The sequence below is a fragment of the Zonotrichia leucophrys genome, chromosome 5, assembly GCF_028769735.1.
Source record: "Zonotrichia leucophrys gambelii isolate GWCS_2022_RI chromosome 5, RI_Zleu_2.0, whole genome shotgun sequence".
NCBI lineage: Eukaryota > Metazoa > Chordata > Aves > Passeriformes > Passerellidae > Zonotrichia > Zonotrichia leucophrys.
This window is the reverse complement of record NC_088175.1, coordinates 38405537-38432600: the sequence shown is the minus strand read 5'-3', so window position 1 is coordinate 38432600 and position 27064 is coordinate 38405537. Positions and strand designations below refer to the sequence as shown.

The 27064-nt window shown below is 44.7% G+C and overlaps 1 protein-coding gene across 3 annotated transcripts in view; it reads right to left on the bottom strand.

Annotated features, from left to right (window-relative positions):
- The window catches only part of PAMR1 (peptidase domain containing associated with muscle regeneration 1), a 56489-nt gene extending 32622 nt beyond the window's left edge, over positions 1 to 23867 (bottom strand). For 2 of the 3 annotated variants that reach the window (XM_064714674.1, XM_064714675.1), the window contains exons 1-5: positions 23676 to 23867; positions 15030 to 15206; positions 14142 to 14270; positions 8181 to 8295; positions 2648 to 2865 (exon numbers count right to left, since the gene is read on the bottom strand). In XM_064714674.1, the coding sequence (XP_064570744.1) occupies positions 2648 to 2865; positions 8181 to 8295; positions 14142 to 14270; positions 15030 to 15206; positions 23676 to 23748 (712 nt within the window). In that variant the 5' untranslated portion in view covers positions 23749 to 23867. Of the gene's footprint in view, positions 1 to 2647; positions 2866 to 8180; positions 8296 to 12331; positions 12443 to 14141; positions 14271 to 15029; positions 15207 to 23675 lie in introns of those variants that run through there. The other variant, XM_064714676.1, reaches the window with a different exon arrangement.
- Positions 23868 to 27064: the final 3197 nt, after the last annotated feature.

The window sequence follows — 27064 nt, the reverse complement described above, 5'->3', positions numbered from 1 at the left end:
ATAAGGACAGTAATTCATTCTTTAAAATAAAATATATATGTAGCAATTGTACTGTATACAACTTATGTAAAATATCACTGAGAAAGGGAAGGAGAACTAGAAGACTCCTTACAGACTGATATTTTTGTAGTCGCTGGTTAAAGCTAGTGAACTTTTATCTTTGTCCCAGCTTTGTGTCCTGATTCTGGAAAAGTAAGCAAGTCAAGTGAATAAGGGTAAGTGTCAGATACTCTCCTATAAAATGCCTGATACTAAAAACCACTAAATATTTTTTCTGTTTTAAGGAGTCTTGATTTCCTGGCTTAAGTCAAACAACAAGGGACAATACTACAAATGTTTAAAGTCACTATGTTATGTCCACTAGCTTGTGTGTACAGAAAGGAAAGCTTTATTGAAAGTCAGTAACTGGCTTTCATCTAACTGGATCCAGCATATGTCTAATCCTTAAGAGACTCTGATAGTTCCCCATCTGGCCTCCCATGCTTCTCATCTGAATTCTGTTCAGTGACTTCTAGTCACTCATGCCAATTACTGGTTCCCATTTCACACTTGGCATGGGATGGGATACAGCACCTGCTTCCAGACTAGGCAGCACAGCAGGTTGTGTGGTTTCATCCTTTCATAACTATACACACAGTGACCTTTCCTAAAGGAGATATAGGCTTTGCAGCTTATTTTGTATCAATCAAGACCTTTCTGGAATTTGAACCAGTGATCTCTCTGCAGTCAGTGCCCCTGCTTCAGCAAACTATGGATTCTAAGCCAGTACAGAGCTCACCAGAAGAGGAGGCAGAAAAAGAAGGAATTAAATTTTGACATACTTCTTCAGTCCTTTCCACTACACCACTAAGGTGCTGGGGGACACCAGATCACCTTCATGTTCTAGTCCACATCCTGTAATCACCTCTGTTGCTGCTGCTCCCACCTGCAGCATAGGGAATTGCTTTAGTAAGCCCCGTGAAATCTGTTCTGCGGACCTTGGCTCTTCCACAGTGCTGTGCACAGAAGGAAATTTCAGGGCAAATGCTTCAGTTTTCAATGTGCTGCCAGAGCTTTCGATCCTATGCTGCCCCCACTTTCAATTCTATGCTGCCCCATGCACACTCTATTCTTCCCTTAAATGGTCCTGCTGGCCAGGTTAGTGCTTCACATAAAAAGACACTGGGAGTGTTTGAAAAGCCTTTCACTGCACTACACATTAGACCAGAACAGCCTCATAATAAAGTGCACAAATAGAGCTCCTCACAAACTCTGAGAAGCCCTTTACAATGTGCTCTGTGTGGATTACCACACTTGCAGCCTCACAGCCTCAGAATAATTACCACTCAAAATGGGGCGGAAATAAAGTGCTCCACAATATTCAAATACCGAGTGTTCCCTGCTGGGCAGAGAAAACAGAACCAATTCAGCTTGCACCATATGGAAAATGTTAGTTCCCTGAGTGTAGGCAGCCCTTATGCAACATAGCCCACGCCACACTCATTTGTTCTATATCACCTCTCCTGCTGTAAGCCCAGGCAAACTATCAATAGCTAACTGCTCCTGCTAGCAGGTACTAAAGGTGGCATTTGGAGAGCAGGGCAGGCTGAGAAATGGCATAGGAGCTACATCCAGAAGTATGAACATTTCATATTGCTAGATATACCTCTGATCATTGTTAAGAGTCAGGTTTGTGTATTTATGTCAGTGTTATATAAACTAACTAAATTTCCTGAGCCATATATACCCTGGATGGCCTCATGAAATGTGGGTCACCAGGGTGTACAGAAGGCAAGTTATGGTGAGTCATAGATCCTGCAGGGTTTATCTATGGCAAAACAGCACAGTCTGATTAGTCTTCTGTGCCAGGAGTTCTGTAGATAGATTTGACCAAAATTCCTTACATAGCTAAATAAGGAAGATCCAGGAAGAGCGTGGAGGCTGCTGCTAATCCAATGGCAAAATTACAAGCCAGCTACACTTGCAGTGCTATTTTGAAACTATGGAAAGCAAGGTAGGGGACTGAAGCACTGAGTAGTAATGAAACCAGTAATTCTGGAGCCCCACTTCTGTCATTCATAACACTGAGATCATCACAGAATGGGAAACGCCTCTTCATTTTTTTTCCTTAAAGAAAATAATTTGTTCTGTGTACACACTTGGGGATTTTTTGTTTGTTTTGGTCTTGGTTGGTTGGGGTTTTTTTTAATTCCTAATGGTACATGAGCCAACACAAGAATTCTGTCAGGGCATTTTCACTGAACTATCTACGACACTTTGCATCAGGTTTTTGCGGCTTGAGACAATGACTCTGCCCCTGCATACAGCATTGAGCAGTTCTGCCACTGCAGATACACATGCTCCTTCCCCTACTTCCTCTGTGCTCTTAATTCTTCAACTTAAACAGAAAAATCACACAAAACAGCAGCTTTTCTCTGCTGGCTGATGTGATTGTTCTTCACACAAGTAGAAGGAATTCAGTCTTTTTTAGAAGAGCCTCACATTCACATGCCATCTGACAGCTTTTGAATCTTCCCCACACTGACTTTATGTAAGTTGCTGTTGGCAACACAGCATGAAAGTTTTTAATGAAGCAAAACAGGCAAAGAGATTAGTGAAATTGAATTAATGAGAATGAGTGGCATGTTCTACTTTTAGATTAGGTTACCTGTAATTTCTTCAAAGACAGCATGAAATCCATCAAAGTTCTTGGATCCATCAGACTGGAAGAGGACATGGAGTGAAGACCCAGTGCTTTGGATGGGAGGTGGCCTCTCATTTCCACAGAATTTCTTTATTATTTGACTGTCCAAATTGTCCCCATCACGAATCTCCACATAGTCATACTGGCACATATAATCAAACTCCAGGCTCAGCATGGAAAATCTTAGGGAACAAGAACAAACAGTCAGACTGCTTGCCTGGGTACCCTGAATACTATTTATTTGGGCATTTAGGTATTTAGGGCATACCCCCTCAGTGAATCAACATGCCCTTAACCACACAAAGACCTCTCACTCATCTCAATTTTTGCATCATGATGCCTAGAAGCTGGCTCAACTCTATACAGTTGCTCCATGAGAACATACAAGTATCAGAACAGTGAAGTCCAAGTTGAAGTCATACAGTCTATACATGTGCGTCAGGTCCCTAGCCATAATACAATGTCAGAACTTTCATCCAGGGTCAGGCACTGCAGGGGGCATATTTCTACTGTCATTGTTTGCTAAAAAATGTTCTATTTGGCTTAAATAAAGTTCTAAGTACTGAAAGTTACAGTATAAAATAACAAAGCTTCAAAAGCTGTCACATTCAGAAGTCAGCAATTAGGGATACAAGGAGAGCTTGGGGATGTAACAGAAGCAGAAACAGCCACAGAAACAGAATCAAAATACTACAGCACGTTTTGCATTAGAAAGCAAAATGGTAGTAAATCCCCAATGTGTGGCACTTGCCTGTCTTTTGAGAGCAGAAATAAGGCACAGGAATTAGTGCAGAAGGGAAATACTTAAAGCCTTTTCCCACAATGTCTGTCCTTTCCTAGCTTCGATCCAGCCACTGTGCAAGGCTTTTGTTCATTAACAGCCATGCTATATGCTGCCACTGGAATTCAGGTGGGCACAGAGCCAAAGCACCCCACCAGAATAGGAACGAGAAACAGAAGGAGCAACACCAAGTGCCTCTGGAGAATGTGCAATGGTCAGGGGGCTGGGCTCAGCCTTGGTACAGCAGGAAAAGGAGAAATGGGCATGGGAGAGGCTGTGCTACTAACTGTTCGGCAGGATATTTTATAAATGAAACTCATTATGCACTCAATCTTCCTGAAGACTCCTAACACTGCAGATGTGTATTTAGGATGAGGCTGTATCTCCCACATTGCCTATTCCAGTGTGGGCCTAGTGGTTTGCAAGGCTGCATTTTCACACCAAAGAGGTGAGACAAATTTTGGATCTGCTCCTGGACCTCATAGTCTGAAGGGAAGAGAATTCTGGAGCCTGTTTCACACTATACTTATCTTGAGACTCAGGCGTCCATGTTAAGGAGGCCTCCATGTTCCTCCACCTTCCCTTGACAACTCATGAGCTGACTTAAGAGGCCTCTGCACTCAGTCACCTTTGTTCAGGTCATACAGCTGATTTTTGAACATCAGGAGTACACTACCTACAGAGAAATGACTGAGCAGTTGTAGCAAGCTGCACCAATGGAGCAGAGCCCCTCATTTTTTAAAATAATTTGATGGAATGTAGAAGAAAAAACAAAACATCTGCTTTAAATATGCATTAGAGAGAGATAATTCAACTTTGCTTTGCATAAAATGCATGAGTTGAATTCTAGTTCTGTCAGGTCTGTCAGAGACATCCTCACACGTATCAGGTTATACACTACATTTTCAAAACATTCTTTCACTGGTGAAACATACCCCAGGGATCTAGCCTTAAGGAAGTTACAGAGCAATACAAATTAACCCATTCATCTTTGTCATACTTATCGGGCTACAGTTTATCCTGACCCAATCCTAAAAATACTTTCTGGTTTTCTGAACTGATACATTTCTGATTAAAATTAAGTATGTGTGCAAATATAGAAGGAAAATTTCTGGAATGCCCAGTATTATTTATAGATGTAAAGGTAAACTATCTCTTGATGCGTGTCCCTGAACAGAGAATATCAAAACATAGGCACAGAGAATGAAAGAGCCATACAAAAAATACTGGTTTTAATTTTTTGCTTTGTATGTTTTAAAAAATTGTGGAAACAGAGTGGAAAATGTGAAAGGCATTGGAGTTCTGACTTGCATTTTATTTAACTTGGCAAAGAAGCAGATAGGCTGTACTGACGACATGGGATCCTGTGATTAAGACTCAGAATTGGCAGGTCAGGAAACCTGCCAAAGCTTTTAAAAACCTCTTGGCTATGGCCCAGCTGACAGGACCCTTTACAAACCCTGAGGTCTATTGCTGTTTGAGCCTCAGGTACACACAATTCAACAGACCTCAGTTTCCTCACTAGTGAAAGCATAATTATATAATAATTCTCTTGAATATTATAAAACTTAGCATGCTAATTTTGTGCTACAGGTCATCAGATACAAAATGGAATGAAAAGTATTGTCTTGATTTCATCAGTGGCTGCAATGGGCATATATTGGCCAAGCCATCTGAGGAAAGCTTCTAGCCAAAGGACATATTTAAAACTGCATCTCTGCTGAGGCACTAAAGAAAAGAATTGGAAGTTGTGAGCTGCTTCCACTGTGATATGATATCCTTGACATGACTCAGGCTGAGGGAGCCTATACATCACAACCCATAAAAAACCCCCAAGGCTGGCAAAAAAAAGCAGAGAAAACAAACTACCACCACAACATGGACACTATTTATCAAAACAGCTCTACTGAGCCAACCCCCAAAGGACTGCATGGCACAGCTTAAAGCAAGGGAAGATTTATCTGTGCTCCTGGGAGTGTTACTCTTCCTGCCCTATGCAAGTAAAGACGACCACTTTGTTCGCCTTCTGTATTACCCTGTCCCCATCCCTGCCCTTGCAAGCCAGAGTGGCAGCAAACAGGATTTGTGCACAGAGAGAATGAAAAAAGGAGTTTTTTGTTGGCAGTTGTGCTGATTCAGCACAGGGTTGGCTGTGCATTACAGCTCTAAGCAGTTACCACCCACAGAGGGGATCAGCACGTTTATATGAAAATAAGAGAAGGAAACATGGATGGCAGACCCAGGAGCCAGGCTCTGTTGGTTAGCTTAGGTAAGTAAACCTGCCCTTCTGTGTAGGAGCAGCCTAAAGGTGAAGTTTTAGATTAAATGTACACATTTTCCACAATATCTAACTGGTGAAATACCTCAATGGACAGCTCTGAGGTGATGCACCTTGAAGATGTCAACTGACTCAGAACACACTACAGGGTTACCTTCTATAAGGACCTCCTGTTCCATCTTTGCCAAGAAGGTTTCCTCTATGACTCCTGTAGGACTTGCAGGGTGGCAGGGTTAAGTGTGGACATTCAGGAGAGTTCCTGATCTTTCACTGGGAGGGCTATGTCATCTGCTGAGATTTCTAGGCAGTCAGACATTAGGCTCATCATCAGGCAAAGGACCCTAGACAAAGGGCTTTAGGATTCTCGAATGTTAGTCAACTCAGATAAATTAGATGCTGACAACAGAAATTTGGTAGTTCAGGCTTCCCTCTTGGAAACCTTCACAGTTGAAATGTAACATTATTTTACATCAGGGTGATACCTAGTATTATGTTTATTTGATTGCAGGAAGGAAGGATGGACATAGCAAGGAAGAGAAAGGCACTCTTGTGTTAAAGTTTTCCTTTTTCTGTAACAGCAAAGTTGAACTGTGAACTGTGAACCATACTGTGAACTGTATGGATCTCATGTGACACATCTTCCTAGTCTGCGTGTGAGTGGCCCCCAGGGTCTAGAGTTAGTACATCTCCAAAGAGTTAGTACATCTGTTAACTACAGCACTCCCCACTCTACTGCTTTGAAAACAGATTAGAGTCTCCTTTGTGCAGCCACAGCAAGTTCTGCTCTTCAATATAGTGTTCTTTGCTAAAATAACCTCTGGTCCCCTTCTTGTGCCTGATGCCATCTGGCTGTAAAACTTCAGTCAGAGATAGGTGCATTCAATAATTATGTGCATGAACAGGATCCATTTCCACTCTCACACATCCATCCCCACAACAGCAAAGACAGGGTGATACCTGTAGCTCTTGAAGCACTTTTTAAGCCTCAAAATTAACAAAGCCCTTTTAAGAAATGCAGAAAAATATCACCTCCCTAAGCTTGGGCTGTGCAAATCATACACCTCACCAACAATATCTCTTAAAAAGAAGGCAGGTACAATCCATGCTGACGGACACTGATGCAAAGTTGTGTCATGTGCACAGAAAACTCTTCCTCACAGCATTCTTCCTGTGTCTTCTATACAATGCTATCTAGGCAATAACAGCTCAGAACTACACAATAGGCTTGCATTTGCAGGTCTGGAAAAAGTGCATTAGTGTGGGAAAACCACAAGCTCTTCTTTTCAACTAATTTGTTGTTCTTCCTCCCATTAAGTTTCTCTGCAAGCATATTTAAACTGCTTAAACGTATTTTAACTGTTTATGTATCTAGCATAGTTCTTTTCCGGGGCTCCAAAGTCGGTAAAATATTGATGTGAAGGATTAAGCTATTCTTTTTATTATATTAGCTAGTGTGTTTGGAATACCATCCCCTGCCATACTTCCTGCTGCATGTGTGAGCACCCTGCTGTGTACATTTGGAAACAAAATTAATTACCCCAACAAGAGGCTCTCCTGCACTAGGCAGGAACTGTGAGCTTGAGGCATTAGGGTTGGTTAACATTGCTCTCAACAGAAGAGCAATGACATGACAATAGGACACAGTCTTGGACTGTGTGAGTGGAAGTTTAGGCTAGACATTAGGAAAAAAATAATCACTGGAAGAGTGATGGGGCATTGGAATGGGCTGCTCAGGGAGGTGGTGGAGTCACCATCCCTGAAGGTGTCTAAAAAAAGATTGGATGTGGCACTGAGTGTCATGATTTTGGTGAGAAGGTAGTGTTAGGTCACAGGCTGGACTTGATCTTCTCAAAGGTCTTTTCCAACTCAGTTAATTCTGTGATTCTGTGACTTGCAGGAAAACCAATCACATACTCCAAGCATAGGAATGGTGAGAGGAATAACAGAGGCTGATAGAAAACATGGTTGGTGAAAAGAGTGAAAAAAAAAAAAAAAGAGGGAAAATGAAGGCTAAATGCAAGGTAGGACTCATGGGCAACTCTCTTCTTGCATGAGACATTATATAAAAACATTCTTATGTCTTTTCTTCAAAGAATGTCTTAGTTCAGCCTGGTACAGCTTAGTTCAGAAAATATAGAGTGCTTTGCTGTCAAGGGCTTGAAAACTCCTCTAAAGACACACATTGTGCCCAATGCCTGAGAAACTCTCCTCAGCATCCATCTGTCCTTAATGGGAATTGAAAGCCCAGCTCTGATCTGTCCAGCGCCTGTCCATCACAAGCCAGACCAGGGGAAAGAGCTCTGGTACCAAAAGCAAAGTGGTTGCTACACCTTCACTGCCCCAGGGCTCACAGCTGCTGACTCTCTTTGACTCTTGGTTACCCACACACCCCAATGTCCACCTGAAATCAGAGCTGGCTAAAAGTCAACAGGACCCACCTTAACTCAATGTTAAATCCAGCTTGAACATGGATTGTCCATTCACATCGTGCATTCAGTGGGTAACCCTCCAGCAAAATCTGACCTCTGGAGGCCCGGAGAACCTGCCCACACCCTGGGGAGAAAAAGAAGAAAAAAATTGTGTGAAGGACCTTCAAGAGACATTTGAAGAAAATATAAGTAGAAATAACACCAGAAGGAGATGACGTGTGGCTTAGGAAGATACACTCTTTCTTACAAGACAATGTATAAAATACTGGGACAGCCACACAATGGCTGTGAAGAGTTAGGACTGTATTGGAGTATTGTCTAGGCTAAGAGTACCCCCAGGAAAATTGCAGTTGATTGCTTCTCCCTGGTTTGCAATGCTACTTCATGAAACCATTTCTTGCAGCTTTTGCCTCTCTGTTAATTAGCCCACCTACACACCTGGCTGACGCTCCAGCTCAGAACAGTTTTGATGGAGCCCATGCTGACATTTGCAACCATTGAAGCTGAGGAAGCTGGTGGGAAAGTGACAAAACTACAATGAACACCTGAATTAGCTCAAGCAAAAGAATGAGACAAAAAAATCTGTTGCACCCAAGGTCATGGTTGCTAGTCCTTCATAAGGAGACTCTAGGAGGAAAAAGAGCTGATATATTCATAGAGGACAAGTTTGTCCTCAGGATTCACTACATCATCCTTGCATATTAATGCCACCATGCCAATGAAGATATATAAACATCACAGCTCCTCTATCATCAGCGTGACACTGATGACTCAGTGTGACACATATAGAATATACAGCCCTTATCTCTTCTTTCAGGTTCATTTCTTGTCCTTCCTCTAGTCTTGTTCCACTCTGCCTGTGCTGCTCTCAGTTTTTCACCATACTATGGAATGTACTTCAGCACCAACAGGACAAGATGAAGTGCTCCAGTCATTTGTGCCCAATCTAAGAAAACCATCAGAGGACAATGAGCTGAACAAATAGCAGACAAGGTCACACCAGGGGAGCAATATCTTTTCATGAAAATCCTGCAGCTGTCCCTAGGCATCTGTCCAGGGATAGTTGTCCTAATTCCTCATCTTGAATGCTGAACATTTTTAGCCCAGAGAGTTCTCTCACCTTCAGTAACCTCTCCCTTTTCCCCAGCTATAAAATATGGCTAATTATATTTTCTTCTGTGGAAGATGCAAAGTTGTTTAGTGATTTTTTTCAGAGCTTACTGTGATCTGCACATGCACATCCTAGCAAAATGCACAGTTAAGTCACTGTGTATCAGACAGAGCTAATTTTTCAGCTCCTGCTTTCCTGACTACATCTTTCTGAGTGGAGTCTTGCACATGGCCACCTCCCCTGGTAAGCCTTCTGTTGCTTTGCTGGAGTATGAGCCTGTATCTGCAAGACAAAAACTGCAATTCAGTCTAACAGTGTCACCTAATCAGGAGAGCCTACACACTGCAGATGAGGATAAGCAAAAAGTTGAATGACCCAAAAGACCTCCACAGCAATTCTCTCACTTCTTTTTTACCTCTTCAGTCTAACAGAAAGCTCTGCTGCTTCCGTCTGTTTCCCTAGAGAAACCCTAAGCTTTTAACCAGCAACCCAGGATGAATGTTTCCTACTGAAACAGAGGGTTTTAACACTTGCCTCCGGGCCCTTCCTTCCCGAGGGAGAAAGGGTGACAGTGACCTGATTTGGTGAAGTACCGAGCATCTGTGGTTCCCATTGATCATAGTGTCTGGAAATCAATCCTGCTGCAGCTGGTCTATGGGGAAACATGAAGACTGCAGGTCAATTCCCCCTCTTTCTTCTTAAGAAAGTGTTGCTCAAATGAAATACCCTTTGTTCATTTACCCTCGGTTACCCTTAATTAAGCAGGACCCAAGGAAACAGAAATCCTGCTCAGAAGAGTTCCTCAAAAGTGTTTCATCCTCTTCTGTGGCTCGCTCAGTTCCCTCTGTAAAAGGCGAGGATTAATGAGTGTGCCCAGCAACCACATTAGGATTCATCGAGTACAGCAGGATCTGCTGTGGTGAAAATGATAATGCTCCTTCCCACAGCAAGAAACAGGCCCTTGTGCTGCCATTGGCTCCTGCCTCAAAAACAACCTGGGACAAAGCTGCTAGAAATCTTCAGAGGGTTTGACAGGGGGCTTGGACCACCTCAAAGAAAGTTTTCCTTTAGTCCTGAAGGGCTTTTGAGTTTTCGATGCCTTTAACAAAGGAAAGCCAGAGAACTGGTGCAAAGAGATACTTGTATGCATGGCATACTAAACACACTTCTCTGTTTGCCGTGGTACAGCCTGAACTCTCTGAACACTGGCGCCGAGGAAGTAGGTTTGGCCAGCAAAGCAGGTGGTCCAGAGACTAAAGAGGAGCCATTCAGTGACTCTCTCCAAAAGAACGTTCTCAGGTTTGCTCCCACCCCTCTCTGCACGAAGCACCTTTGCGATCACATCAAATCTGCGCTCTTTAATCTCCAGCGCTTCTAGCAGAAGTTAGGCTGACTCCCCAGACCAACAGTTCAATCATATGTTGATCAAAAGGAGCCTTTTCTCTTCCTATTCTAAATCTGCAGGAGACCTGGAAAGCCCTCAAAAATAATTTACATCATAAACACAAATGCTGGCAAATTCTGCCTCATTTACAAAAAAATAAACCACTTTGGCAGAGTATCAACATCCTTGTTCCGTTCCTGTTCCTGAAAAAAAGGCAGCTTTCACGGCCACAGTAAGATTTCCTCCAAGGCTTGTTACTAACAGAGAATAAAAAATTCAGGAGACCTCTGAGTTGTAGCCCCCAGAGACCCATGGGTCTATGGAGGGAGAGGTCCTGAGACGACCTTTGGTAAGGACACATTATCTTCTGTTTGAGTGCTGCATCTCAGATGTGAGGCTCCTTCAAAGGTCAGGACGACTGAAAAGAAGAGAAAGACAGTAGAAAGGTTTCTGCTATTCAGAAACAGGCTGATATGGGAAGGCAGCTGTCACTTGTCACAACTTGCTGCTTCCTGTTGGTTGCCGGTCACCAGTATTATGTGAAACAGTAATGTTCAGAAAGTTTCAAAAACTACAAGTACTCTTGTCTGGCACAGGGTCCACATTTGGACAGCAGAGCTGAGAACAGCTGTTAGAAAACACCACTTTCTCCCCTGTTTTAATGGAGCATGTGCCTTGAAGTGACATTACAACTTGGGGCTGGCAAAAACTGTTGGAGTGCAGGGTACAGAGGAAAGGGTTCTGCAGGGTTGGTTTTCTCCTGGTTTTAGAGTCTGATGTGCCTTTTAGGTCATGATGATTCAATCCAAGAGAAGTCCCATTAGGAAATATTCTAGCACCCAATTAAATCTAGTCAGTGTGCTTATTTCCTAAGAGCACTTCTTTGGCCTACCCTATATCATTTACCCTTTTACCAAATGATCTGGTATCCTTTGGTGGGTTTTCAGCCATACCCATGCTTCCAGCTATGCTAGCGGATACTACAAACCGGACAGACCCATGGGCCATGCCATGGTACTTCTTCCTTGCCATGGCTCTATATCATTGCTACTTTTGCTGGCAGCCCCCACAAATCTCTCCAGGGGGCTCACCCTGAGCTGGCCAACGCTCTCAGCCCCTGGAGCGCTGCGGGGCCTGGGCCTCGTTGTTCTCCCCGAGGTACCCAGACGGTGCCACAGAGCTCCCCCCGCCGCGTTCAGTATCAACAGGCGCTGATCCTGCCCGCAGATCCCCCGCGCTACCCTCCCGGTGCCCATCCCGCGGGATGACCGGGGCCTCACGGCGCGGCCTCCGCGGGCCCCAGGCCGCCCCCTACCGCCCGTGCGGGCCGGTGCCGGTGCCTGCGGGGCCCGTGGCGGCCGGGGCTGCAGTGCCCGCCGGGCCGGGCTGCAGTGCCCGCCGAGCCGGGCGCGCTGTGCCCGGGGCGCTGCCTCAGCACGGCAGTGCAGGGATGCGGCCGGAGCGGCGCTCGCCCTCCTGCCCGGCCGGCCCGGCCCGGGAGCCGCAGCACGGCGGCAGCGCCCGCCGGCCCCGCGAGAGGGAGACAGAGCCCGGCGGGAGCTGCCGCCCGCCACCCGCGCCGCACGGGAGGCCGCGCCGTGCCCGGCAGCGCTGGCCTTGGCAGCGTAGAACGGAGTAGGCAAATTGTTTACATCCCGCTATTACCGTGCTGGCGCTTCTTTGTCATTCCGGGATTTCTTGGCCCTCTGCCGCTGGCGAGGCACCCGGAGCTGGCTGCGAAGTTTGAGCTGTGATACCGTATGCAGGTACCAGAGATGGCTCCTCCTCCAGTGCTCTCCCAGCTGAGGTGTGCTAGCACATCCACGGCTCCAGCAGCCTGTGCCTGCTGGCATTCCAAGGCTGCTTGCTGGCCGCCCTCCAGACCCAGAGCCACATCGCTGGGAGGGGCAGTTCGGCACCCATCGTGGTTGTGGGCTGCTTTCCAGACATGCGGTTTTCTCCATGCCTGAGCCACGCATCAAGGCCAAAATTGAGTTAGCCACAAAAGGGGAGCTCAGGATGTGTTGGCATCACAACTGTCCTCTGTGTCCCCAATGTAAGAGTGGAAGAGACAACAACACTGTCTAACCTTCCTACCCCACCTCTCAAGTACCACAGAACCACATGAAAGAGAGAACAGCCTCAGTGTCATACTGAGTCCCTTGAAAGAGCAGGTAGTAAGAAAAATTATGTAAGACAAAGCTGTCCAAAATTTCAGTATGCAAAAATATCCAAATAGACCTCTGTGTGAAGGTGTGTTTTCTTCAGTACAAGTGGGAAGAATAAACTGAAATGTACTGTAGGCAAGCAATGTATTCAGGCAGATGGAGGAAAAATTTGATGAGCTAATGACTCTTTCTTGGCTCTTCTTTTAAAGAAAATTCCAGAGAAGCTCTAGCATGCACCTAGAGAAAATGGTATTTTAAAGTGTTCTCAGAAATCACACCGTAAATAGCAGGGGACTCAGTTGATCAACTTCAAAGCCTCAAGGCTGAGATAGCTCTGTTGCTGAAACATGTTGATTCCCCACATTCTGCTATTTGAAGCAATGATTTTATTTTATATGCTTTCACCTCCTGAATGATCATGGGCAGTGTTGTGAAAGCGAGTTAAATTGTTGCTTTAAATTAAATGACTAAAAGGACACAAGCCTAAGGTATATAGCCCAATAGACAGAACAGAGTAGGGAAAGCAGAATCTGCTTTTATCCCTTCCAGCAAAATATGAACAAAGAGACAGTCAATAAAAATTGAAAGAGAGCTTCACCTTCACTGGTGGGAAATTGGTGAAGGAAATACCAGTCTTAAACATTACACAGTTACCTGATGGAATTCATTATTGAAAGACAGAATTGGGATTAACAACTTAGCAAAACTAAAAAGCAGGAGCTTTTGTACACTGTCAGGAACAAAACCTTTAGATATTGGTACCGGGGCCTGAAATACTCATTGTTGTGACATAATCAGAAGTTACAAGACAGTGTTTTCCAGAGGCACCTTGAAGTGTGTTGAAGATGTGTGGCAGAGGAAGGAAACCCTGGGATATCTTTGGGGCTGGCAGGGTTTGAAGGAGGACAGAGGGTAAAGCCTTTTTGATAAAGCTGCTGCTCTTGTAAATGTTTATGCTTGTGCTCAGGGGCTATGATGACGTGAGTCCAAGAAATGCAGATTACAGAAGATTTCCGGAGTCACGGTAGTTAAAGTTTTAAAATAAACCAAACCCAAACTGACATTTAGTAGGGTTCTAAGTCACCATGACATGAGCCCCAGTCCAATTCCTGGGCCTCAGGCAAGCACTGGGAGAGAAGTTTTTTCCTAATTGTAGATCTGCTTACTGCCTGGTTGTGTTTGCCTTCTGCTCATGCCCTTTGCAAGAGCTGCTGTGCAGGAATAGCTGGAAAGGCACAGCATGGCCCTGGCTCTCTCCCGCCACTCCCTGTCCCTGCCATCCCTCCCTGCCCGTGCAGGACACTTACTCATGCAGTCCCCTCCATACCAGCCAGCTCTGCACTCTGCACAGTAGATTCCCTTGATGTAGAAGTCGTCGAGTGTCCCTCCCCAAGAGCCATTGCGACAGGACTTGCAGTTCTCAAAGATGGTGCAGCCTAAAAAGAGAGCCACTGTGTTAGATGAAAGCCAAGGTAGATTGTCCTGTGGGAAAAGGAGCAGCCTCTCTGTCTTTTCCACAGAAAATGCCAATGACGTTCATGACTGCAGAGTTGCTGACAGCTCTCCCGCTGGGAACCATACCCAACCTCCACGCCCTAGGCAGCTCACACTCAGATTTGGAACCAAACTCCTGGTCTGACTTGCCCAAACCTCTAAATCTCATTGCTCCAACTGTAAACGCCTCTCTCAGGAGTCTGAATGTGTGTGCTGATGCCACTTGGGCCCAGCCTAAATTATTCTGATGACTTCTAAACTGGTCCTAGCTCCTCCTGCTCTCTCCTCCTATCCCCTTTCACTTTTCTTTTTCCTCCTTGCCTGTGGCACTTCCAAGTTATCTCTCCTCTTTTGCTTTGGGGATGCAAATCAACCAAGAGTAACACCAAAACACTCCTGGTGTGAAGCCAGCTGTCATGTCACCCTTTGGCAGCTTCCAAACCTGCCCAAGACATCCTGACAACACTGCTAGTAGAAACAACACTGCTGTTGGGTTTTTTGGCCAGTGATGCTACCTGCTTTGGGGGAACCTTGCCAAGTGTCTTGCTGCTGTCAGCTGAGTGGCAGATGAAGTTCCTGCGGAAATGCAGGACAATCTCATGCCTCAGTGAGATGTGCTTGTTCACCACTGCCCTGCCCAGCATCTGCCATGATGCCTTGGCCAAAGATTTGGTGTGAACACAGCATGGTCACAAACACACCTGGGTGGATTAAGCAGGAGTCACACTCATTCTCCTCGTTCCTGCAGCAGGGAATGGTGTAGCCCACTCTTTCTTTCTGTCCTGGGCAGATGCACTCGATTTGGTCGTATTCGCAGCATTCCCGACACATGATATTCCACTCAGCTCCTGGGCAGTTTTCATTGATCACTGTGTACTCTGCAGGGAACGGAGAGGAGGACACACAATCTGATGAGGACTGGCAGGATCTGTTGTCCAGTGGTTTGTCAGATCATGATGCCATGAGGCTGGCCAAGGTCTTCAGCCCAGAAACACCCAAACTACATGGCAACATGCACCTGAAATGTCAGCATGGTTTGCATGTCTAAGGAACACACAGGAGTTTCACAGTGCCAGCCAGAGGAAGCAAACAGACCAGAGGAAAGGAATATGTTCACTTTCTCTGCAAGGCCTGCCCACTTCTGTGGTGAGAAAAATAGCTTTAAAAAAACACAGAGGATGATATCACATGAGAAAGTTTCTTCAGATTGCAGGACTGATTTAAAGCATCATCTATAGTATAGATTATTTAAACTATGATAGCATGTTTTGATTGTATTTCTGCTTGTGAATTTGCTATTCTTGAAAACTAGGGGGCCCACCAGGAAAGGCCATTTTTAAAGTTGGTTTTTAGCTGGCTTTACTCCCTATTTTCACCCAGAAGTACATGTTGTTACATTTTACTTCACTGCCAAAGGAAACAAGATTTTTTGTTATTTTAAAAGGTTCATTTTGCCTGGCATTTCTAATGTGGTAACACCTTCCTATTATTTAGCATAACCTCATATGATATCTAAGCTATGCTGGAAGTACCCTTTTAAGAAACAACCTCAGACTGTGACTCAGGACTGCCACAATAAGTGCAGATCCTGCCTTTCTCCACCAGTGTGCTGTCTAAATTCTACAAAGAGAGATCCAAGGAGTGCACAGAGCTGTCAGCATGCCTTCTAAGCAGCTGACAGCCCTGATGACTGCTTTCATGGAGTTTGATAGTAAAAAGAGAGAGCAGACTAGAAAGATGAGACATGAAGGAAACTTAATGAGACTAGCTCTTTCTTCCCCTTCTATCCTCCTCTTCTTTCTTTTTTTTTTTTTCCTTTTTTCTTTTTTAATTGTGGTTAGGTAAGAACCTTTTTCCTTGTGTATTAAACTCTGAGTAACAGGGTTGCCTTGTCATGAAACAAGCCATATATCTCTAAGGTGAAACACTCCCATCCATGCCCGTACCTGTCTGCCTTCTCACACGAATGTTTTTTTGTTTCATTGTCACTGACAACCTAATTACTGTGCCTGCTGGAGCTCCCCACCACTGAGCCTTGCTGCTCTGTCTCACTTGACTCTCCATGACCTCATGAAGCCTGGTTGCTGGAAGCTTATCTTCTCTCCTAATGATTTTTACTGACTCCATAAAAATGGACCACCAAACTGTTTCTTCTCTTCTTTTTTTTCCCCATTTTGGCTGGGAAATGAAATGCAGCCCTTTGTGCTCCTCAGAGCTGAGCCTATCCCTTGTGCCTGGTGTACAGACCAGGGAGAGTCCACTGCTGCTCTAAGTTTAGGAAAGAGGCTGCTGTTTGTGCTGAAACCTTTCCATCCCCTCTGTCTGCCCCTATAATAATTTCAAAAAGAAAAAGTTGTTCCTTCTGTCCAATAAGATTCTGTATTTTTTTTTTATTCCAGTAGTGGAATCTTGCATTGAAATAATCTTATTGTTCAGCAGTTGTACACCCTTTTGCCTGTAGATCTTTACGAAGTCCTCTTTCCAGATGGGAAAATGAAGCACAAGGGAGGTGAAGTGACTTTGCTCAAGGTCCCAGGGAAAAACAATGGTAGAGTGGGGAATTAAACTCATGCCTTCTAATTTCCAGAATGGCAGTCAATCATCCTGGCCAGGCTGGGGCTTCTTAACCTATGGCTATTATTCCCTTTTAATTAAGCCTTTTATCTATGAATTATATCTGATTCAGATTCCAGAGAAAATTAATTACACACGTTTAATTATCTCTGTGGAACTGACACTCAGTTTGATACATCTCACCATACAAGGCAGACAATAGCTGTGTCTCTGGTGTATGGGGTGGGGGTCTCACTCCTTCCTGAAGCAGCACTCTTTAAAGTCTGACTAATAAATAACTATCCACCCCTCAGAGCTTTTTTAAAGCATCCTCCAAATTCTCATTCTTTTGCTAACTCAAGATAGAAATCTAATTTATCTCAAGCTTGCTAAAGCCTATTAATAAAGTGGATATATTATTCAAGAGAATTTTTTGTCTGTAAAATGATCCAAGTATTCACAGGCAAACTTGCATTGGGGTGACAAAGGAAAGTCTCCATCCTTGCAGAAGCTCACATCCTGGCAAGGTGAGGCTGTGAGCAACACAACTTCCAAGTTAGCACCAAGAGATGGGCTGGACCATGTGACATCCAGAGGTCCCTTTCAACCTAAATTACTCTGTTCCTCCCTAAAAGATTACATATGTATTTCCATGTAGGTAGAGAGTGTGACTGTGTGCATATGAATATTTATTTTCATATGTTGAGCTTGTGTACACAACAGACCTAAAAAGCAGAGGCCACACTTATTCTTGGGGGATCAAATGTGTGTATTTGTAGAATAAGTTGACCTTGAGGTAATATTTAGTGTTAAGAAGGGAGCAGCTGATCTTGGCTCTTAAAAAAATGTAGAAATATACTTTCTGCCACCTAGAAATGCTTTTTGCTCACTTCTTTTGTCTCAGCTTAGACAATGAAAATGTCTAAAAAAGTATCTTTTTGCTTACTGACAATCCCCGTTCAGGTTCTCAGCTTCTGCAGCTTGGGCAATTTATATAGCCTTGACAAGGAAATTTTTGGATTTGAGATTTTTAAGTGGCCCTTCTAGGATTTTCTTCACAGAAATCATGGAATCTATTATTTGGAAGTTCTGTAGAAGCTATTCTTTAAATAAATATGATTGAAGAGTTTATGCATTCCTTTAATAACAAAAGGATCCCTTTTGTTTTATCTCTGGGCTACTGAAAAAAAGGCAGATAAAACCTTTGCCTCAGAAGTTTAAGAGGGATATGCAGAGAGTCACTTAAGTGTGTAAGCAATGTTTGTTTGTGTGGCTGAGCTCAGCCTGTGCTCCAGGGAGGCAGAGGCATAACCCTGCTCCCCCTTGTGTGTTTGGGGATGGGCAGCCACTGGCAGCTCCCCCACACACACTTGGCCATTATTACCGCAAAACAGAAGAGAATGAGGCAGAGAAAAGTGGGGGAAGATTTATTGACTGAGTAAAATGCTGAAAGCAAGGCCTCGGCCAGCTGTGGCAGAGATAATTGTGGGGTGTTTTGTGAGCTTTACTTTGATAATCTTCCAAAGCAGGCAGTCTGGCTTGCAGGCAGTGACTGGGTCTTTGATTTTGGGACAAGCCGGAAGAAGCTGCTTGACAACCCATGCAAAATATTTAACTGCAAAGAACAAACAAGATTCTGGACAGGCAAATAAACAGTGGATTAATTTATGAGATTTTAATGATGGAAGAAAAGCCCATTAAATCTAGGCATAAACAGCTCACATGGAAGCAGCTCAAGACCATGGAAACCATGCAAGAAATGCCTGTGTTGGGAAAGCACGCAAGCGTCCAGGGCGTGTGCTGGAGGGAAGACCTGCTTGGCTCAGGAGCCTGGCACAGCCCAGCACAACACTTCACCTGATGCTTTGGGTCCAGCCTGAGCAGGACTCTGCAGTGGGAGATCAACATTTTCAGGCTCAGAGGACAGTGCAGTCATGCTTGCTACCTACATCTGCACCTAGCAAGACCTCCTCATCCCTACAGCATGTCAGATCCTGGAGGAGCTGTCGGTGATGGATTTTGTGAAACACCAGTTGGAGGCGATGCTCCAGACAATGTTCTCCTTGTTGGCAGTGTCAGTCCAGCAACAATTCACCTCAGTGATGCTGCTGCCTCCCCTCATGCCCAGGGCTGAGATGAGGCTTAAAGCTTTGGTGATTCAAGAAGAGATTCACAAGCACATTGTTGCCTCAGGGGTGGGTCAGGCCGAGCATCATGGTGAAATGTCAGCTTCAGCTGACTGATCTTTTGCCATGGTGAGTTTGTATATCATAGACACCTCGCTAGATGGAAAGGGATTTCTGCTCTGAAGATCTGAGAACTGGGAAAACTGTGTAGCTAAGAAGTAAAGTGAATTGAAGCAAGTCCAATTATACCAATTATTTCTTGAGTCTTCCACTTCTTTAAAAGAATGAGGATTTTTTAGAGTACAGTCACTTTAAGCTGATATAAGGCCTTGCTGCTGCTAAGATGGGACATTTTTCTCCCCCCTCTCCCTGACTTCCCATTCCCATCCCTGTATTTGTGCTGACAGTAGCTGCTATTTGGAGGGATCCGACAACTGATTGAGAAAAAAAACAGTTTGCCATATCTGTCCTTGGAGGGAACTTCCTATACTGCAAGCCCATTCTGTTATCCTGCAAAAATTGTCCTTCCATGCCTCAGTTTATCCATCAGTAAATTGGCAAACATTACTTAAGCTCAAAGAAATGTTATTTCAGATTGCTTTGAAAAGTGCCATTTGCAGTAACAGTGCAGTGTAAGACCGGATACAAAAAGATAGATACATCTCTCGAATTTGAGTCCTTAGAGGATGACTTTTTGAAGTGATTATTTAACCAGTTTGTGTTCCACAGATGAGAATATGCCCCTTTGTGTTTGATTTCATCCTTATTTTTCAACATGCTGCTCAGCGACAACTACTGTCTTGAAGAAAGGAACAAGCAGTTGAATTTGAAGGAGCAATTTCTTAAGGCTGTTAGTAAAGAATGTTTGGCCCTGTAATAATTCTGAAAGGATTCTTTAACTTCTCATTAAAGAGAAGACGGCTTCAACAGAGATGAAACCTAGTAGCAGCTTACATTTAGGTCCATCTCATTTTTCTGCTCCTTTCTTACTTGGCTCTGCTGCCATTGCACAGGTATGCAAGCTGGGCCTCACCCCACAGCCTCAGGTGTGTGGACATTGACAACAGCAAATGCTCTGAGTGCAGCACTGGCTGAAACTGTGGGTCCATGGTGATGAATAGTAAAATTCTCCATGTGAGGCCAAGAGGAAGACACCTTGGAAGGGAAGAGGGATATTCCCTTTAAAATTATGTACCCCAAACCCTTAATAATAAAGGAAAGTGCAGGTCTTTATTGTTGACCTTTTTGCCTGCGATAAACTACTGTGCAAATTGTGTCTGTCTCTTTGATGTGTTAAGAGGATGAAAGGGATAATGCTGTCTCTAAAACCACTTGCTTCTCTTTAGAAATTATGTACCTATTATTCTTTCAGCAGCTGGGCTAATTAAAAGAGGAGCTGAAATAGATCCCTGTTTTAACTTTACTCAGTGTGCTTACTTTATGGTCACAGATCTTTGCTGGATAATTAAACTGCTGATTCTGCAGAGTCAGTTAGCAACCTTTTCTGCCTGTAGTGTGGGCTTTCACACAGTGGCAAGTGGGGAGAGGCAGAAAGAAAGGATCTCTATTTTAGAAAAAATCAAAGCCAGTGGAAGAGCACAGGAGGAAACCTACAATACTAAGTGGAATCTGCCCACTTAATAAATGCACACTAATTTGACTGTCTTTTTAAAATAAACTTCTCCTTTAGTTTCTTCTCAGTATTTATGACCTGGCATTTGTGATCTTATTATTGGAACTGTGGCCTTTTGTCTTATTTGAGAAAAGCTGTGGCAGGAAGAAATATCCAGGTTAAGACTTTTCAGAAATTGCCACATCACCCTTCAGGCTTCAATTCTCTCTGGGACAGAGGATCTTATTCTGGGCAGAAAAATTTTACTAGTATGATCAGGAAGAGAATTTGTCTTCTCTGTGCTGTAAGACAAGGAACAGGAACAGGTAATGAATGTAGAATTTTTGAGTAAGTGACAGCATTGATGATGTTAGGCTTCTGCAATAGGAGAGAATGTTTGGAAATCTGTGGAGAAGAAGCAGCTGCAGTATTGAAATTAATTCATGACCACATCACATGAGAATGTGCTCGTGTCCTAAATGTAGAGGAGTGGAGCTGGACCTGTCTTGAGGACTTGCCTCTTGTAATGGTGTGAGACCTGCAACATGTTGACAACTTTAACTTGCAGTTAATGTTGCCCAGATAGAAACAGTCCACACAGACTGCTGCAATCCTCCACAAATTTTAATCCTTACGGCTCCCATGGAGCGTGTAGTCCAGCCCTGACCAAGGACTGAAGATGCTCTCAGTCTGCCAGGCCTCTGTCCCTGCTGCTGGCTTGCCTCCCTCCCTGTGGCCTTCCTTCCAGTTTGCCCCTCACCATTGTCCCTGTTCTTGCAGGAGGGAGAGGGGCATCACATGCTCAAGGGAGGTCCTGCTGCTGACAACTGCATCATCCTGTGGTGGTCAGGGGTCCTTCAGGGCTGGTGGAGAGAAAAATCCTGGGCATTGGCAGGCTTGCAGGGACTCCTGGGAGCTACTTGAAGAGACCTCAGGGTCAAAAGTGAGTAACCCCAGCATTTTTTCCAAAATAAAAAGCAAGTCTCTTCCCCTTTGTCCATGCTAGGAACCTAAACATGTGAACTGAAGTAACCCATTTGCTAAGATTGAATGCATCTGGATGTGTCTGAGTGCATCTGGCCTTCACTTCTCTAGACAGAGGCTGGAGGGGGAGGGGAAGAGAGGTTGGGAAGGGTTTAGATAGGCAGAAACACACAAAAACACACATATATTTTTAAGGAAACATGAGTCACTTGCACTCCAAGTTTATTCCAAAAAGTAAATTCCCAGACCGCCCTGACTCCTGCCCCCAGCTCTCGAGGCAGGCCCTGTGCAACTGGGTGTGATAAATATGGATAAAAATTGGATACATCTGTGGGGAGGAGACAAAACGCTATTTTCCAACCTGCCCTGACATGTTAAGGCCACTGCACTTCTGAGTTGCTCCCCTGTCTCCAAGAGCCCCTCTTGCTGTGGCTGGAGGAGGCCCCCTCATGCTGCCAGCTGTGTGCCAAGCAAGTGCCAGCAGCTGCTCCACCACCAGCAGCAACAGGGCAGGGGAGGCATGGCAAGGAAGGGCAGGGGACAAGGGGGACAGCTGACATCCATGTGTCCCACAGGCTCTTCCACACTGCTCCTGGTGTGTGAGGAGTGGGTGTAGGGGGAACTAGCACCCTCCCTCCAAAGCTCACAGCCCTTGTGTCTCACTGGGCATTGCTATGCTTCCTCCTGCCTCCCCTTGTCACTGCTGCCAAAGGGATCAGTGCTAGATGACTCTGCAGGTCAGAGAGAGATGTGCTGCCCCTGCAGCAGGAGGGGTTTATGCCCACCCAGCTGCCTGAGAGCCACAGCCTGTGCCCAGGGATACTCTGCCACTGGCAGGGCTAGTTCTGTGCCACTCCAGCACATGGCACATGCCATGGAGCCACCTTGCCTGGCCAGTGTGCGAGGTGGCACGTGTCTGAGGGACAAGCCACTGCAGGGACAAGCCAGTGCATGTGGCACAGAGGTGGGGAGAAGCTCTCTGTGCTTGTGAGCCAGGGGGAGCTTTGGCAGGAGGCCAGCTTCCCAGGAGGGCTGCAGGTGCTGCTGGCCAGCCTGGTGGGCAGATCACCCTGGTCATCACCCGTTCCCTGTGTCCTCAGGGTTTGGCAGGGAAGGGCACTGCAGAGGCAGACTCTGCTGCAGCCCCTGCTGAAGCACCATCCTTGACACCAGTTCTTCGCAGCCATTGAGATCTGAGTGCCTGCAGATCTGACAGCTCTCCTGGTAAGAGGAGTCAGCAGTGCTGAAATATGCAGCAGCTTCAAGAGTGGGTGACTTGAGGGCACCTCACCTCCCAGTCCTTAGGGCTGCAGCTCCCAAGAAAGCAGCCCACGATGCTGACAGCTGGCTGCTGCAAGCAGGTCTGGACACCTCCAGGTGTAAACAGGCCAGGTTCGTGGCCATAACTACAGCAAATTTGCACTCAACAGTAAATGCTTTCTGCTCAACCTTATCAAGATAATACTTGCTGGTTCAGCAGAAACTGGGATGGGGCTTGCGAACAAAAAAGATCGTTCTGCTTTAACAAGGCTTCCCCTTCGAGAGAATAATATTGGAAGAGCTAAATCCCAGATTGGAAACAATGTGTGGGTTTTGTTTTCTTTCTTTCCTTCACTTTTTTCTCCCTTGCCTTCATTCTTGGTGTTGAGGCTGGAGAGGAAAATCTCTGTCTTGCCAAACTAAACAAATTACGCTTTACAATTCAGAAAGTTAAATGCCTCTTTTTATCATCATTTCCGTAGCACTGAGTGTTGAGAAAATAAAAGGAGTAATAAGCAAAGTGATTGCATACCTTTTTCTTAATGGCCATTGGCAAACAGATTCAGCCAGTTGTTTCTCTTTAAGGCTATTAAGTTTGCCTGAAAATCATTCCTGGGTAAACCTACACACACACACACTCCATGCTGACAAGAAAAAAAGTACATAAAGCAGAGCCCTTTCTTTCTATTATTGCTGTCCCTGCAGATCTCTCTGCTTCCCATGACAGCGCAGGAGATGAAACCCCTCTGACCACACTGAAGGAAGGGGGCTCACTCGACCGTGCCGGGAACACACACGCTCTCTTACAGTACCTCTTGGCAAGCAGGAGATGAGCAGGAGCTGCAGAAGGGTGAGTCCTACAAGTGTCCAGGGTGCTGGCTCCATGCTGCCCAGGCCAGTGCAGCGGTGTGACTGCTCGGGGAGGGAAAGCAGGCAAACAGCTTTTACTGGGACCTCACCAGCTCCAGGCTGCGAGGGATCTCGGATTTCAGACCTCAGCACGCTCCCATCCTCACCAGAGGGGAACTACCTTCAAGAGACTTCTCAGGCGTCCAGAAGCACACGTCACCCCAAACCTCTCCAACTGCTGCCTTAACCCTTTCTGGACTCTGGCAACAGATCCTTTCTGTGATGGCTTTATTGGCTCAGTGCTCAGAACACAGATAGCAGCTTTCCCTAAGTAAAGAAAGCTCTTTTAAAGCGGGGAGAAAGAGAAATGCAGATATCTCTCTATATGAGCCATCCCGGGTGAGCTGAAGTTGCAGGCATCTCCAGAAGGAGGCACTTTGTCCCCTTGGGCTTGTAGGGCTGATGCATCCCGGGGGTGCCAAGGCAGGGTGTGGGGTGGGTGCAGAGAGGGATTCCTGTCCCACACTCCCACAACTGGGCAGCCTGGCCAAGTGACACTGTTCACTTTACGACGTGCTTAAAATAGCCGTGCGTTTTTATGGCGGGGCAGATGAATGAATGAGGCTCAGTAAAAGTTCACTCCACAGTGGATGAAAACCACAACACACAAAAGGAATCACTTGGCACACGTGTGCTTGTGCTAGTCAAAACCTTCTTACTGTCCATTTCTGCCAGGAAATGCAATTTTGGCAAATTTGAAATGTTTTGTCGGAACATGCTGATATTGAGGAAATGTCTAATCCAAACAAAGGAGACCATTTAGTTTGGATTTTATCTTTGTGTCATATTTTGTTTTGCCTTTTCTATTAGCACATGCTACTGACTTTTTTTCTGGTCTTCAACCCATATTTTATAGCAGCATACTTAATTTTCTCTAAATTTTTCCTTGAACAATTTTTTAACACTTTCCATAGGATGCTTTTTACCTCTAAATCATACTTTCTCAATTTGATTTCTATAGCAAGATTTCAAAATTAACATATATTGTGAGGGGGGGAAAATTGAAAAATTGGCATTTGCTTTGGAGTAGGAAATCAAGTAACCCAAAAAGCTTTAACAAATACCAACAGTTTGTAAAACTCAGGCATGTTGAGCAGCCTCAAAAATTTGAGAGCCATTGCCAATGGAAGCCTTGAGTACTTCAGTGCAATGCAAAATCGCCTACACCTTCAGGTGGTCTTTCATGGGCTGAATTCCTTTAACCAGACATCTCTCTAGTTTAGGCTTGTCTGTCTGCCAACCTCTTCACTTGACAGTGTGAACAGTCTTTTCAGGGTTTGTGCACCTTCCATATAAAACAGTACCAAAGTATTTTTTTCCCAAATCTTTAACACTGATACAAACCTGCCATTGAGAATGTTAACAGAAGAAGACCTGAGATGGGTGTCGAGATTTCAGCCATTATGGCACATAATCCTTGCTGAGCTAGTCTGGCTCCTGCCCTGGATGCTTTTCAGCTCAGGAGGTCACCAAAGCTCTCCAAGTCCCACTGGGCCTTATTATGGCTCAGTTACTACGTTCTCCTGGAGCCCTTGGTGGACATCTCTTGCCCCAGGGCCCTGAAACTCTGCCTTGGTGGTCCCTTGCTCCTTTCTGATCATTCATATATATGCTCTAAACTCCTAATTCCAGCCTTAGGCTCCTCTAACAAGCCATTTCTGGTCAGTGCCAGGAGGAAAAAATCGGAGGATAAAATTGAAGCCCCCAAGAGTAGATGAAAACAGTGCAAACAGGAAGCTCTGACATCTTCACAAAGAAACACTAACCTATTTTAAAGCCTGTGGAATCATCCGTTTATTTCCTAGCCATTCTTTCCAGTAAGCAATTAAATTCTTTAGGCTAGTAAGACCTTTTTGGACTGCAAGTTGACTTACAGATGTCTGAGGCTTAGATATCTCTGAGGGGCACTGCTCATGGGGATGCAAACCGAAATCTGGGTTTGGTGTGTAAAGCAAATGCAAATCACAGAGCACTGAAAGAGGCTGGACACAGGGAAGCAGAGTTTTCATGCCAGACACAGAGGATTTAATACATGGTTTCATAAAGGCCAGAGCCACTAGGGAAAATATGCCCACAAGGGCCACAACTATTCCTTTCAGTCAATTCCTGTGGTGAGACCTTCAACATGCTAGAAAAGGAATAGATGAAGTTGTGTCTTTGCAGGAATCTGCTCTGCAGGGACACCTTCTGTTTTAGGGTAGAAAAGTGGCCCTTCTGTACTAAGGAGGTGTGAACTAAAGGGTTAACTGGTAGATTTATGACATCTTTTTTTCCTTTTATTTGTCTCTGAGGAAAAGTAATTATGCCACCAGAAGATATAGCCACACTCAGCATTACGGTGCTTAGCTTAGCTTGGCACCTTGCAAAATCAGTTTAGTTGGTGGTTCCACTGCCTCCTTAGAGAATGGCTCAGCAGCCAAAGAAGAGAATTCAGTCTTAAGCCCACAAGTTTGCACTGTTGGGGTGCAGCTTTAGTCCCTGGAATGACTATGGGCAACCTGCACAGTGCTCCTGAATGCCCTTCTTGCATTCCTATTAAGAGGCAGGGACCAAACCAGGCACAGTGCACCAGCCAAATATTTCAGGTTGTATGTAATCCCCCATGAAAGAAAGCTGAAAGCTCTTAACCATGTGTCTGTGCTGCTGAGGAATCTCACTGTAGCATTTGGCTCCGATGCTGTATCTGCCTTACTGTTGGATGTAAAGGTTTGGAAAGTACATTCCACTGAAACTGAATTGTAAAAGAGAGTGCTGCAAAAACTCATAGAGCTATTGTGTATTAATAATAACTTCCAAGTACCTAGCAATCCAGTTCAACTTAAGAGTAAAACAAGATCTTCAATAATTAATAATTGACCACTGAGTGAATAATTAATGTGCAATTAATATCACCAGCTATGTTTCTAAAAATTTCCCATGAAATCTTAAAAACAGTGTGTGGTCCAACCTGCAAAAGCAGAAAAAATGTCATTATTTTATACTGGGGAAAAGTGACATGCAGGGATATGAGCTGAGGCGCATATCCTGAAAAACAGTGGCAGGTTCCAACAGAGTGGAGCACAGACTTCATTCCATTTGGTACTTGTAGCTCTGGACTGTCCTGCTTGAGAGGACTCAGTGAAGAATAATTAAAGATGGATATATAGTTCTGAATAAATTCAGTTTGGACTTGAAATAAAAATTTTTGCTTTTCAGTCTTAAAAATTTTAGTAAACTTTTTATTTCCCCCCAACCTACAGAAATCTCTTGTTTCTATTACTGGAACATTGCCAGAAAAATTTCTGCTTTTGTG